The sequence below is a fragment of the Lobosporangium transversale genome (genome assembly GCF_002105155.1).
Source record: "Lobosporangium transversale strain NRRL 3116 chromosome Unknown BCR41scaffold_5, whole genome shotgun sequence".
NCBI lineage: Eukaryota > Fungi > Mortierellomycota > Mortierellomycetes > Mortierellales > Mortierellaceae > Lobosporangium > Lobosporangium transversale.
The window spans coordinates 339,469-352,238 of NW_019028983.1; the positions used below are offsets into that span (position 1 = coordinate 339,469).

Sequence of the window (12,770 nt, forward strand, 5' to 3'; positions counted from 1 at the left end):
GAAACCTCCCGATTAGGAAATTCATCTCTCTATTCTCATGTGGTGGTTAAGGGTCGATTTTTCTCATGCCGCGTGGAAAGGCCCCGCCGTTTCTTTCAAAAAGGAAGCTCTTTAAGAATTACATCACAACAAAAAAAAAAAAAAAAAAAAAAAAAAAAACATTCAAGGGTCACAAAGTCATGGTGATGGGACAAGCCAAAAGGATAGTTCTTCAGAGTCATAGTTTGTTTTCAACGTACAGCTCAGCAACGACTATAAAAACAACACCTGTGGCGACATTACAAACAAGATGGTGTTTACAAAAAGATCTAAACTCCATGATCTCGAGTCAAAAGCGAAGACTTACCACATCGACCCCTACACATAATTCGAAGCAAAACAGTACAGGGACCAACAATAACCGGACCCCTTTACAGCGGATGTCTCGTACTGAAGACCATGTCTCTCAATTGAAGATAACTAGGCTGAATTCACCTAAAGCTGGCGATACAGTCCCATCAACAGCAACAGCTACATCATCATCATCATCATCATCAACGTCAGCGTCATCATCTATATCATTTAACCGCCGACTCGAATTCTTGAGCGGTGGCAGGACTGTCGCACCTCGATCTCGATCATATCCTATTTCCTCAGAAGCAGCAATACCAATTACAAAAGTATCAAAAACACAATCAGCCAAGAATGGTGTTCTAAAGAAATATAAGCCTGGATTTATGGCTGGCGATTTCATATGTCCACAATGTGGAAGCCATAACTTTCGTCCGCCAGAATACAGTCCAATAAGGCATGCTCTACAACGGAAACAATTCCGTCAACAGCTTAATGAAGAATCTGCATCATCTACAGTATCATCTACAGTACCATCTACAGCACCACTGGACAATCTAGGGGACAATGTGGTTCAGGACGCGTCTTCAAAAGCCCAAGCAAAGAAGGAGGAAGAAAAACAGGATCCTTTACGTCAATCTCAACATCATGATTATCATCATCGCCTTGATACGCAACCACAACCACAACCACTTAAGACGAGAGCTCAATCTCCATTAGGCGCAAAAGCCCATTGCTTCGAGTGTGGATTCGAAACATCCTATAACCTTCCAATGGCTGCTGCTAATGATGACAAATCCTCCTATAGTACCAATGATTCACCATCATCATCATCTTCATTTAAAAGGCCCAAGACTTTGACAGAACAGACGATCCATTTACGGAATGATATTCGGCTCGCCAAACCGCGTGATTATGTCTGCCCTCAATGCCTTACGGTCAATTTTTATAATCGACTCAACTGTATCGGCTGTGGCACCTTTGCCCCTTGGATTCGTGAGAAAGTCGAGGCAGGGGTAAGAGATTAAATAAAGTTAAATGCAACTAAAAGATTCATTGATAAATATTTAAGAACAAATCAATCGTTCATTGTATTTTCTTTTTTTTTTTTTTTTTTTTTTTTGTTCTTTCTAATGTACAGAATGATAAATCAAGATTTATTTTTATGAATGAACAATGACTGAGTGAAAAGAATAATGTAAATATGCAACAAGAAAAAAAAAAAAAAAAAAAAAAAAAAAGGTGAAGAGCAGAGAAATGAAAAATAATTACAAGGGGGAAAAAATAAGATATTTAATTGTTGATTTTGGGAGTTGACTCAACAACCAAAAAGGATGAGACGTCACCATGCACACTCTCGCGATATTCTTCCTTTTCTGCACTTGGACCGTTCTCACTCACATCTGGAGAGCCCTGCGCTGACACGTGTGAACTCTTTGACACATTGTTGGTGGAGGTGGCCCTTGCGTTTGCAGTTGCACCTTGGTTATGCTGTTGTTGTTCTCTGGACCTTCCAACAACAGACGGCGGTATAAGGCCATATGAGTTGGATGATAAATGCTGCTGCTGCTGCTGTAGTAGTTGTTGTTGTTGTTGTGAAGGACCGTTTTGCTGTTGATTTGGATAAGAATGGTGTACCATCGTATGACCTTGAGCATTACCATTACCATAGCTTTCTGCGCCGTACTGCGGATATTCATCACTGGGATAGGCTTGTGAATAATAGTACTCCTGAGGGTCATAGTACTCTTGCTTCTGATATTGTGCAGAATACGCAGCATGGTCTGGACTGTGTTGTGGAGGTGGCATTCGATCATCTATGTTGTTACTGTTATAGCCGTAACCGCCACCGCTGTTCTGGAAGTAATGGACATTCGATATGGGGCGTGGTGGGAACGGGTAGGGGCCTCGAGGAGATCTGGCTAAGGGAGAGTATGCTTTGGGAGAAGAAAGTGGCGGTGCAGTAGCGCCAGGAGCAGCTTTCCCTTCTCCTGCCAGACTCAGTAGCCGCGCTTGCATCTGTAGATCAAGTTGTCGCTCACGCTCCTGCTCCTGTGGAGTAAGCTCCTTTTCTATTTCTACATCTCTACCTGTACCATAAGTTTGAGCACTCCTTTCGTTCTCACCTCGGGATCGGGGATTTAGCTGCTGCCTAGTTTCATCATTGGTATAATTATTTGCCATCATTCTTCTTGCACCTCCAAGTCCAGCAGCAGCAGCATGATAACTCTTATCGTCATAGACATCATAGGTGCCTCTGTTCTCTACGTTTGTCCTGTTATTTGCATATGAAAAGCCCTCATAGTCATCGTTATTGCCATAATGACCATAACTGCCGCTAGCGGCACGTTGGTGATTTGATCCTCGCCTGTAAGAGGGCTTGGGAGGTTGATGGTTGAGATCCGGCCCAGGGTAACCACCGTATTTCCGACTACTACCAGCATGGTTACCTCTTCCAACAAGCATCAACCTCTTTCGACGCTGCTTCAATAACAAAAACCCGCCGATGACCGACCCTACTAGGACGGCTATAAGGCCGACGACAATCCCCGCCACTGCAGCGCCATTGATGCCGCCATCATCTCCCCCATTATTACTGCCTCCACGGCCAACGTTGCTGCTAGGACTCAAGGGCAAAGAACTTGATTTAGGGGGTGAGGTGACCGATGTTCCAGGACGCGCAGAAGGCGTAGTACGTACAGGAGGAACTGCGGTGCTAGGACGCGATACGGGAGGGGTAACTGGGGGATTTGTCCTTGAGGGTGTTGCAGGAGGACGTGGAGGCGTGATGGGAGTGGGTCTCGGTGTAGGTGGCCGCGTTGTTGGTGGCCTTACTGATCGTGTCGGTGCTGTTGCCATGATATTTCTTCACTTTAAAGTCTTTAAAAAAAAAAAAAAAAAAAAATTGTTCGTTCTTCACAGAATAAATGCACACGCCCCCAAAATTATAATTTAATCAGATAATTGCTCATGGAAAACAATGAAGAAAGGGACAGGAAAGAAAGCTTTGAAGAGGAATGAGAGTGAAATGAGGAACGAAATGAGTCTACACGGACAAAAAAAAAAAAAAAAAAAAGGTAAAGGTGAGAAAAGAAAAAGTCTTTTTTTTTTTTTTTTTCCCTTTGTGTGCACTTTCAAAAAAAAAAAAAAAAGGCACTGCCCACTTGTAGGACCAAGAGTCGAAAAAGAAAAATTAAAGAGTAGCTGTGAGCAATCAAAGCGGACTACAGAGCATCCAATCGCAAAATTGTAACCACAGCAATAACAGCGCCGACATCAACATCAACACATCAAAACATTAACACATTAACACATCAAACATCAACACATTAACGCATCAACGTTAGAAGACGTGTACTCAGACAGCACAGGCACATTAGTAAAAATAACCGAAGCTCGAGGATTTTAGGAGGAGAATAAAGCACACGCGGTATGTCCTAGTCAATGGCAAGACTTGAAAAGGGTGAAAGCCTTTAATTTCCCATGCTTGCTCCCTGCTTTCTATGCCAATCTTCTAAAATGCCCTTTCACACGCTTCTTACTATGAAACGAAAAACAGTCAAGGGTCATAATTCGAGCATATTGTAAATTAATTTGTTTCCATCCCGATCCTCCTACCCCGATGTTCTGATGCATGCATGTAATAATTCTCCTGTAGTAATAACGGCACATTTTTACTCTTGGGGCAATTGAAAAAAGAAAAAAAAAAGAAAAAGAAAAAGAAAAAGAAAAAAAAGGCAAACAGTGACATATAGGCACTGTCACCTTGTACATAAACAGCTGGAAGTAGGGCAATGTTAATGTGTAGGCAATGCCTCATTTATTCTCCTTTGGTTAGTACAGTCATCTTCACCATCTGGTATTGGGAAGGTGTATACTTTTCTCAGTTAAAAGCAGCTGCGACGCCACCACAAACTTGGGTTTGTTTACTTCCATGCAACGGGCTCACTTCTCCGCTTCGCCGCTTCTCCCTACTCTTCCTTGGTTTTTTTTTTTTTTTTTTTTTTTTTTTTTTTTCACGGTGCGAGCGCGTGCTTGAGCACCATATTCTTTAGTTCCTTTGGTACTTTTTTTCATGTAGATGTCCAGTGCGTGCAATGCATAGAAAATGGATGACGAATAAAGGGCTCATTGTTGTTGTTTTTTAATCCTTTTGTTTTTTTTTTCCTATTGTCACATTGATGATTAGTCCATTGCTAGCATTCTACACGTGCCTTTTTTTTTTTTTTTTTTTTTGTGTTTTCGCGTGTGTAAGAGAGTTTCACTGTCAACAAAAACATGACACACAACACACGCAAAAAAAAAAAATTCTTTTGGACAAAGGAATGAAAGTCCATTTTGAAGATTGGATGAAGTTTGTGCAACATGAAGAATAATAACAAATAACAAACAAAAGTTTATTAATGATCTCTGTAATAAAATATAATTCATCCCCTTTCTTCTCTTGCAAAAAAGAATGTGCATTCCAAATTGCATCTCAATACATTTATATTTGCATATTACACATTGCACATTACACATTACAGATTCGTACTAGACTCCATTGGGCTTAGTTTGACATAAAAGATACATCTTCCAGATCTGTTCATGACAATGATCCTGGTTACTGACCCATTCCCTCTCCGCTTGCTTTTTGTCTGATATAACAACATATATATATATATATATATATATATATATACTTTATCTTTTCGTTCTTTTTTTTATTATTATCATTGTTTATTTTTTCTTTCATTCATTCGTTGTGCGAGTCTTCATGTTCGTTGAAATGATAAATATGTATAAATGTCTGTATGTGTTGCGTGTAAAAGATACCAAGACTAATTGCGACAGAGTGGAATAAACTTATATACTGGAGGCAGAAGTGAAGAAGGCGGGAAGGGTATATTGGATGAGTTAGTGGAGGAACACTAAAGAGGCCAAGGGATAGGGTATCCAGAGAGTAGGGTTAATGGAGTGATTGGAAAGGATGGAGAAAGATGGCCGATGTAGGAACTATTGTCGTGGCGGTAACTTTTGAAACAATTATATGTACGGTAAATGTCTTAAAAAAAATAAATTACATTATGGGCAAGCTTAGCCTCGTCGAGAAGGCTCCAACATCTCCCATCGATGTTGATTCAGCTCCGCGCTCTCCCATTGGTATTCTGATTCGGGGTTGGTCAGGTTCGTCAGTCGGCTACTTGTTCTTTGGACAGGGCTCAAGTTCCTAGCAGTCCTAGCGGTTGCTCTGGATGATGATCTTTCATTTGAATCTATTTCAAGATCAGTCTCTTCAGGCGTGATCCGATACTGGGATGGACCTAGAACGGTCAACGAAGCCCTCGGAGACTGTGGAGATTGTGGGGACTGGAGGGACTGCAACGGTTGATGGCTATAACTATGCTGTGTATATAGTTGAGGACGCTGTAAAATTGGGGAAGGTGATGATGGTATTGAACGTGGTGGTTGCGGTGAGGAAGGCGCGGATGGATAACGGTGGTGAGCTCGCAGCGTTGCGATAGAGTCAATAGAATCATAATGTAGCAGATTGTTGGACAGTGGCGGCGGCACTGGTGAGGTCCTTTGCAACTGATTCTGCCGATGAAGAGCATACGATGCCGAAGATTGGATCAACGGGTTGGGCTCGAGGTCCTCATTCTCTGGTGCTGTAGGACCAGCAGCTCCCCTAGCAAGAATGGGTGAATGTCGCTGCATCTGCGGATATGCTTGGTCATGCTCATGCAACGAAGGATGAGTACTATGGGTCGAGAAGGTCGGCGAAGCAACCGATCCATAAGGTCGAGAGGGATGGGCATGAGAATATCCTGGAGAAGTAGAAGATGCAGAGGCATTAAACTGCGCATTTGGCGAAGGAGATGGCGGCTCTGTTATGACTGTTGTAATCATCGACGATGCAGAGGATTCAACTGGTGGTGTTGTTGCTGGAACAGAAGGTGATGACACGGACATCGCTGTGGATTCAGTACGCGAGAACGAATAGGCTGCTATTGGAGAAACCCTCAACTCCTCTACGATTTCATCATCTCTATTTTTACTCTGCTCTTGTTGCAATTGCAGATAGCGCTGTTGCCGATCATACCGTTGCTGCTGTTGTAATATGCGCTGCTGGCGTGCCTCCTCCTGATCATAGTGCTGCTGCTGTTCTTGCGAGAGCCTTTCCTGCTCTTCCGAAGCCTGTTGTTGCTTTTGAAGTTGTTCCAAGCGGTTTTTGGAACCCTTCTTCACAGCCGCACGACGATCCATCCATTCCTGTTGAACTTTGCGCTCAAAGTCCTGGGGAGCATAAGGGTCAGAGTTTTCGCTATAAAAACCACTATTACTGGCGTTATTAGAAAGAGAAGCTTCTGGATCGAGATAATCACTTTCTCTTCGAGTGACTCTATCATTGTCTGCATCAGAATCAATCCCCTCCTCATCGTCCCCTGGACCAAACGCACTCAACCGCATGTTGTTCATCCTGGACATTGTGGTGGATGCACTCAGCAAAGTTGAGGTCTCTTTCAACGACCCCTCACTAGTGCTTCCTGCAATACCAACGCTGTTCTGAGTACTTCCTAAATTACTATTATGAGCATGACTAGAGCGTTTTTTGTACACTCCGCTGCTGCTTTTCTGAAGAGGATGCGCTGCTGATGGAAGCCCGGCAGCTGACATCGAAGCGGATACAACAATGGGATCGGATCCTTGGCCAGAGTTATAAGAATAATTCGAGTATGCTCCTCCAGACTGCCTTGAAGACAAGCTTGTGGAGTAAGAAAGGCCACTCGCCTGGCTCTTACGCGCATCACTATTATCTTTGTCCTGCTCATCTCCACTGGGATGCAGCCCACTTATCTGTCCTGAGGATGATTGGGACAAGCTTCCTGTTTTTTCCCCACTTTTCCTGCGGTGGTGCTTCTGTGGTGGATGTGGCTGTATCTTCGAAGATGATGATACGTCTTTGCGATCTCCAAAGGCACCGACAGACACCTCGCCCGATGTATATGTCACATCTGATAGGTCACCTGTCCATGTTGTGCTGTATGTGGATAAAGGTTCAGATGCCATCATAAAAGAGTGACGATCTATTTGACCAACCGGAGGTTGCTGCTGTTGCTGGTGATGTCGCTCTGTAGCCTGTTGGTAGTCGTGTTCATGTTGATGGAGTTCCTGGCGAGTAGCGATGGGCTGATTGGGAGCATCTTTCTTTCCACCAGATGAATGTCGACGAACAACACCAAAACTGTCTGCTGAGCCCATTCGTGCCTGGGATGAATGCGTCAGGTTCTGACCACCATTGCGTTTATATTGTTGTTGCTCTTGCTCTTGCTCTTGCTCTTGCTGCCGCTGCTTTGCCGCTGTCTGGAGAGGGTGAGGCGCTAATATCTGTCCATTGTAAGCATCATTAATTTGAGCAGTGTCGTCTAGCGGGCTAGCCATACTTTCACGGTAATAAAGTTGACTAGAGCCACTGCCAATGTTCAAGCCGGAGGTTTGAATTTGCGTCGGCGATCGTAGTGGTTGTTCTTGTAGCTGTAGCTGTTGCTGTTGTTCGCGTTTGTGATAACTAGAGCCTCGCATCACTGCGTTGTAATGGTTTAGGACATCGTTCGTAGAAGAAGAAAGGTTTGTTTTTTTGGACTCATACCACGCGGGGGTTAGGGGCCGAGGTAGAGTTGTAGGTGAGGTGATTGTAGGCGATGCGGTCTCAGTCGATGTGGGTGAAGGAGGTATGACTGCATTAGTTTGAGCTAGATTGAGGACATGAGGGCTTGTAATGGAAGAAACCCCCCCTCTTCCTTCTATAGCCCTGGACTCGACAGGCTCGCGAATCCTCTTTGGACTCTTCGGCGGAGATACCATAGTCTGCAGTGACGATGAAGGGGACACTGGAGGCACATGTGAGCTCGCAATCTGTGGATTCTATTGGCGATGGCAGTATTAACCATTACAACAGATGGAGTTAGCAGCAGCACCTAGGAACACAAGTATAAAGAGCCTAATAAGCCGCTTTCAGGATCTTACCTCAGTCTTAGGGGTGGTAACATGCTTTAGGATATGAACCGGTACGATATGGTCTCCATACATTTGGTTGGCCATCTCCAGTAATTGAGGGTCAATCGCCGTATCCACTGAGCGTCTTGGCCTCACTCCTGGAGGTGTAGTGGGTGTGGTGGGTGTAGCTGGATAGCTTGAAGCTTTTTGGTCTGTGTTTTTCGAATAAGAATTAGCCGCTTCCGTGGGGATAGGAGGAGGTGGCGCTTTGTATTTCTTCGAGCTATTATTGCTTCCAGTGCTTCCCCTTCGGCCTAAGGCATCCGCTCCTGCCCCTGATGCTGATTCAGCTGAGCTTGTGTCGTGATAGTCTGCTGTGTCGAAGTGCCGCGTGCCCGCAGATGGGTAAGGATCCGCCATAAGAAACCCAGTCATGGTTGGCGACATGTTTATCTCGAGCGGTTGGATACCTTGGGCTTGAGGCTCATATGGCAGGGGTGGTGGCGTCGTGGATGCTGAATTGTCGCCTGAGGGCTTTCTCAACCCAAAATAGTCTACTTCCAGGCCATCCTTTGATTGTTTCGGTTTTGAGGACCGTGGCTGTACATGTTGGCTCTGGTGCTGCAATTGTGTTGCCAGCGCTAGAGCTCCAGCGTCAAACCGTCCTGTAACATTAGACCTTCTTTGTTGAGAAGTTGGTGAAAGAGGCATTGGCTCCGCGCTAGAGTGCAACGATGACGCCGACACTTCCAGCGGCGGCTTTGATAAGCTTGCGCTGGAAGATCTTCGCCTGACCGCTGCATTATCATTACTCTTCTTTGTCTGTTGCACACCCTGGATAGAGCTTGTGCGGGCTCCATAATTAGATGCTGACGTGTTTGGGGGTGCTGTTGATGAACGGTTGAATCCTACTGCGGTGTTGTTGTTAATTCCTCCTATTTCAGGTGGGTTTGAAGGGTTGCTCTTCGTCTTAAGGATACCTGTCAACGGTGTAATCACTGCTTTTGGCGTGGATGTAGGTGACGCCGCTTTATTGGTTGCAAAAGCTGTATTTATATCAGCCTGAACTGTTAAGGGGGGAGGCTGTTTATCAGCCGCCGATAGAACCATTGTCGCGAAGTCTTCGGAGGTATCCGTCCGGAGCGAGAGTGGAAATGCCATTGGTGACTGGCTCCAGGGGTGGCCTGGTGGCATTGACTGTTCTATCTCTCTAGAAGCTGCTCTCTGCTCCAGGTTGTCGTCGTCAAAAGCATTCGGACTATTAGATCCTAGCCCGTCAGAGGAAGCTGCTTGTAAAGAGCCCTTATTGACTATGGCAGCCGACTCACCTCCTTCCACCAGTCTGCCCGATCTTTTGTCGACCAACTTGCTGTCTCGGTCGCTTACACGTAGAGGAGTATTCGTCATCTCTATTGATCCAGCCCCGTCCTCTTCCATGATCAGTTGCATCTCGTTAACCATCGCCGTTATAGAACCCATGCGCTCTCTGCGCATAGGTTCATAGTAACTGTATCGCTGAGGGGTCTGTGGTTGAGAACTCTCCGAGACACGCGGAGTAAGTCCTGGGTGTGTGGTGAGAGCATGAAGGCTTGAGTGGTGACCTCCATCAGAATCGCCCTCAACATATAAGCTTTCACGAATCCGTTGTGCATCCTTAACAGTCCTTCGCTCACGTTTCTGGAATCTAGAAGAGGGGTCGTTCTCAGGCTTTGTCAGAACATCCATGGATGGGTAGAGCAGAAACATAGCAGCAGGGTAGATCATGATTACAAGTGTGCTCCAAAGAGCCCCTTGCAGGTCATTGATCGCTCTGGCTAAGACCGGGTGGTAGTCTGCCTTCACCAGCTGAACTTTGTATAAGATCCCAAGAAGGAGGATTGAGATCATACTGCCTATGAGCCAGTAAACGGAATAAACATAATACGTCAACTGGAACGTGATGGACGTGTCGTCTCCGTTGACGTCCCTTGAGTCACGCTCGAGAGCTCGGAGCCGAATGCAGGTCATGACATATCCAATAATGATGCCCACCCCTAGAGCCAGCAGCAAGCCATCAGTGACTATGGTGGCCAAATTCCAATCTCCAGTCCCCTTACCAATGCCTATTAATGTGCTCACTGGGAGAACGATTGAAAGCGCAGCAAGGATATAATACATGTACATTTCATATCGAGTCATGAAATCGCCTTCATCCACCAGGGCTTCCACATGACGGCACCAATATGTGTTTAACAGGAATAAACAGGCCATCAGAGTACACTGCGAAAGTTTTATCACTATCCGTAGACAGAAAAGAAAGCGTTTATCCGAAACGGAATAAAGCGAAATCGGCTTCATGATCAAAGCATGATAATGCTTTTGATCCTTCTGCAGAGTTATATTCATGTTTTTGATATCCCAATCAGGATTCTCGCTCATGTCCATAAATGACACATTGATGGGGAAATTGGCTGACGGCGGATCCGAAGCTGGACTGTACACAGAATGGAGGCTAGGTCCAGTGTAGACACCCCCCATGGTTTCCTTGTAGAGAATATAAGCAAGCAGTGCACTATAGAGGGTCATGAGTGTCAACGATGTGCAAGCAAGCCAGGTCACAATGGTTCTTGTATTAAATCCAGGTCTTAGGGCTGCAAAGCCTCGTGTTGTGAGGACTCGCGCGACAATAAAGATCTAGATTCAAAGTTGATTCATGGAGGCCATGAGGAAGCAATAGAATATAAAATGGGTGTACTGTTAGTTTTTAAATCGAGTGGTGTTTTAGAATCAAATGACGAGAATGATGAAGAGCAGGAAAGATGAGAGTAGGGAGTAGGGTCGGAAGGAAAAGAAAAGAAAAAGGAAACAAGGGTGAGAAGAAAAGGGGGGAAGAGAGGATTGACGGTCGATGTCGTTTATAGTTTATCGATTAAATCAACATTGGCTGTTGAAAATAATCCAATTCATTGGCTCATCAGGAATATGTCAAAATTAAATCTCGTAAGACGCACGTACCAGCACGATAAAGCCAACAACGCCACTATGAATAGCCTGAGAGGGCGGATCCATTTCAAAAACTAACATCGGTTGTGGAATGCATATTACAAGAGGGACAGTATCGAAATGAGAAAGGTCGTTATTAATATATGTATATGTATATAAATTAAACATTAGATGACTTGGAAAGAAACATACGCATTTGATGTGAAACAGTTTTTGAAGCCATGGCGCTAGAAAGGGAAGGCTGATTTGATATTGAACAGAGTAACCAGCTACAACAACCAGGGACAGCAGCGCACTGCTGTGGACATAGGTATGTTTAGGTAATGTGGAATGAGATGGCGGAAGGAATGAGCAGCCAAACGTGGAATAAAAATGAATGAGGAAGGCAAGGAAGGATGGCAATTAGATTCAAAAAAAAAAAAAGCGAGGGAAAGTGTAATTATGAATTGAATTTGCTGTAGTGCAAAGACTCAGGTACGGATTAAGGCACAGAGATTGGATATCAAAAAAAAAAAAAAAAAAAAAAAAAAACTTCTTGGTCAACTGTCAATTGCTTATTGATTATTGCTAATTGGCAATTGTAGAAGAGGACAGAGGGTTGAAAGAGGCGGGAAAAGAAAAGAAGGAAGAGATGGAACTAAACCGTCGTGGATGTAATGGGGCATGTATTCGTTCAGTTAGGGGCAAAAAAAGATGCATAAACGACCGAAAAGGAGGTCCGGAAGGGGCGTATCTGTTGTGTGCTGGGTTCTGTGCGTAATGGATGCTTGCTGCAAGAGTGATGGGTGAGGTAAGGAAATAAAGAAAGAAAGAGGCAGGGTCGTTGGAATGAAGATTGTTTATAAGATTAGATGGATTGAAAAAAGAGAGGATGACAGGGGATCCAAGCGATCTGCACAGCTTGCAAAGGGCGGGCAAGGTAGTAAAAAAAAAAAAAAAAAAAAAAAAAAAAAGGAAGGGGGAGAAAGACAAGAAGACAGTGGCCCTCGTTCTGTGGATGGATGAGGTTCAGATGTTAATGGAATGAAGAATGAGGAATCGAATGACTAACGAGCAGAGCTGTGTGAGGGTCGTGCGATACTCCGCTTCTGTGCTCTTTCTCTTGGGCGAGCAACAACAAACAAACACACAGACAAGAAAAAAAAAAAAAAAAATGGTTTTATTCAAACAGACATTGATATACTAGCAATAGACTACATATGCTTGTAATAGCATGCATGTTATGCATGTATGTGTGTATGTGTGCATTAGTACTGTCTACTGTGCAGCACAGTCCGAACAGGCCCCAACCCTTCGATCCAATTCGTAATCAGAGCTCATCTCTGTCCTCGCCATTAGATACGAAATCAACAAAAGACAAGAATAGCCGGTTTGGTCTCGATTAGTTCTTTGTGCGCGAACAGGGGACAAGGAAAAAGATCAGAAGCGCAAAAGTGGAAGAAAAAAAAGGAGCTGATATTCATCTGACTGGCTATTTTGGC

General features: G+C 44.4%; 3 protein-coding genes across 3 annotated transcripts; 1 reads left to right on the plus strand and 2 right to left on the minus strand.

Annotated features, from left to right (window-relative positions):
* Positions 1–155: 155 nt before the first annotated feature.
* BCR41DRAFT_347110 (hypothetical protein) lies at positions 156–1,375 on the plus strand. The gene has a single exon (XM_022023031.1). It carries the CDS (start codon positions 180–182, stop codon positions 1,356–1,358), a length of 1,179 nt encoding a protein of 392 aa, XP_021884694.1. The 5' UTR covers positions 156–179; the 3' UTR covers positions 1,359–1,375.
* A 197-nt stretch (positions 1,376–1,572) lies between these two features.
* Positions 1,573–3,209, minus strand: BCR41DRAFT_347111 (hypothetical protein). Its single transcript, XM_022023032.1, has one exon. It carries the CDS (start codon positions 3,187–3,189, stop codon positions 1,624–1,626), a length of 1,566 nt encoding a protein of 521 aa, XP_021884695.1. The 5' UTR covers positions 3,190–3,209; the 3' UTR covers positions 1,573–1,623.
* Positions 3,210–5,029: 1,820 nt separating this feature from the next.
* BCR41DRAFT_347112 (hypothetical protein) lies at positions 5,030–11,363 on the minus strand. Its single transcript, XM_022023033.1, has 3 exons — positions 11,302–11,363; positions 8,338–10,980; positions 5,030–8,235 (listed from the first exon to the last, which is right to left on the minus strand). Exons 1-3 carry the CDS (start codon positions 11,353–11,355, stop codon positions 5,407–5,409), a joined length of 5,526 nt encoding a protein of 1,841 aa, XP_021884696.1. The 5' UTR covers positions 11,356–11,363; the 3' UTR covers positions 5,030–5,406.
* Positions 11,364–12,770: the final 1,407 nt, after the last annotated feature.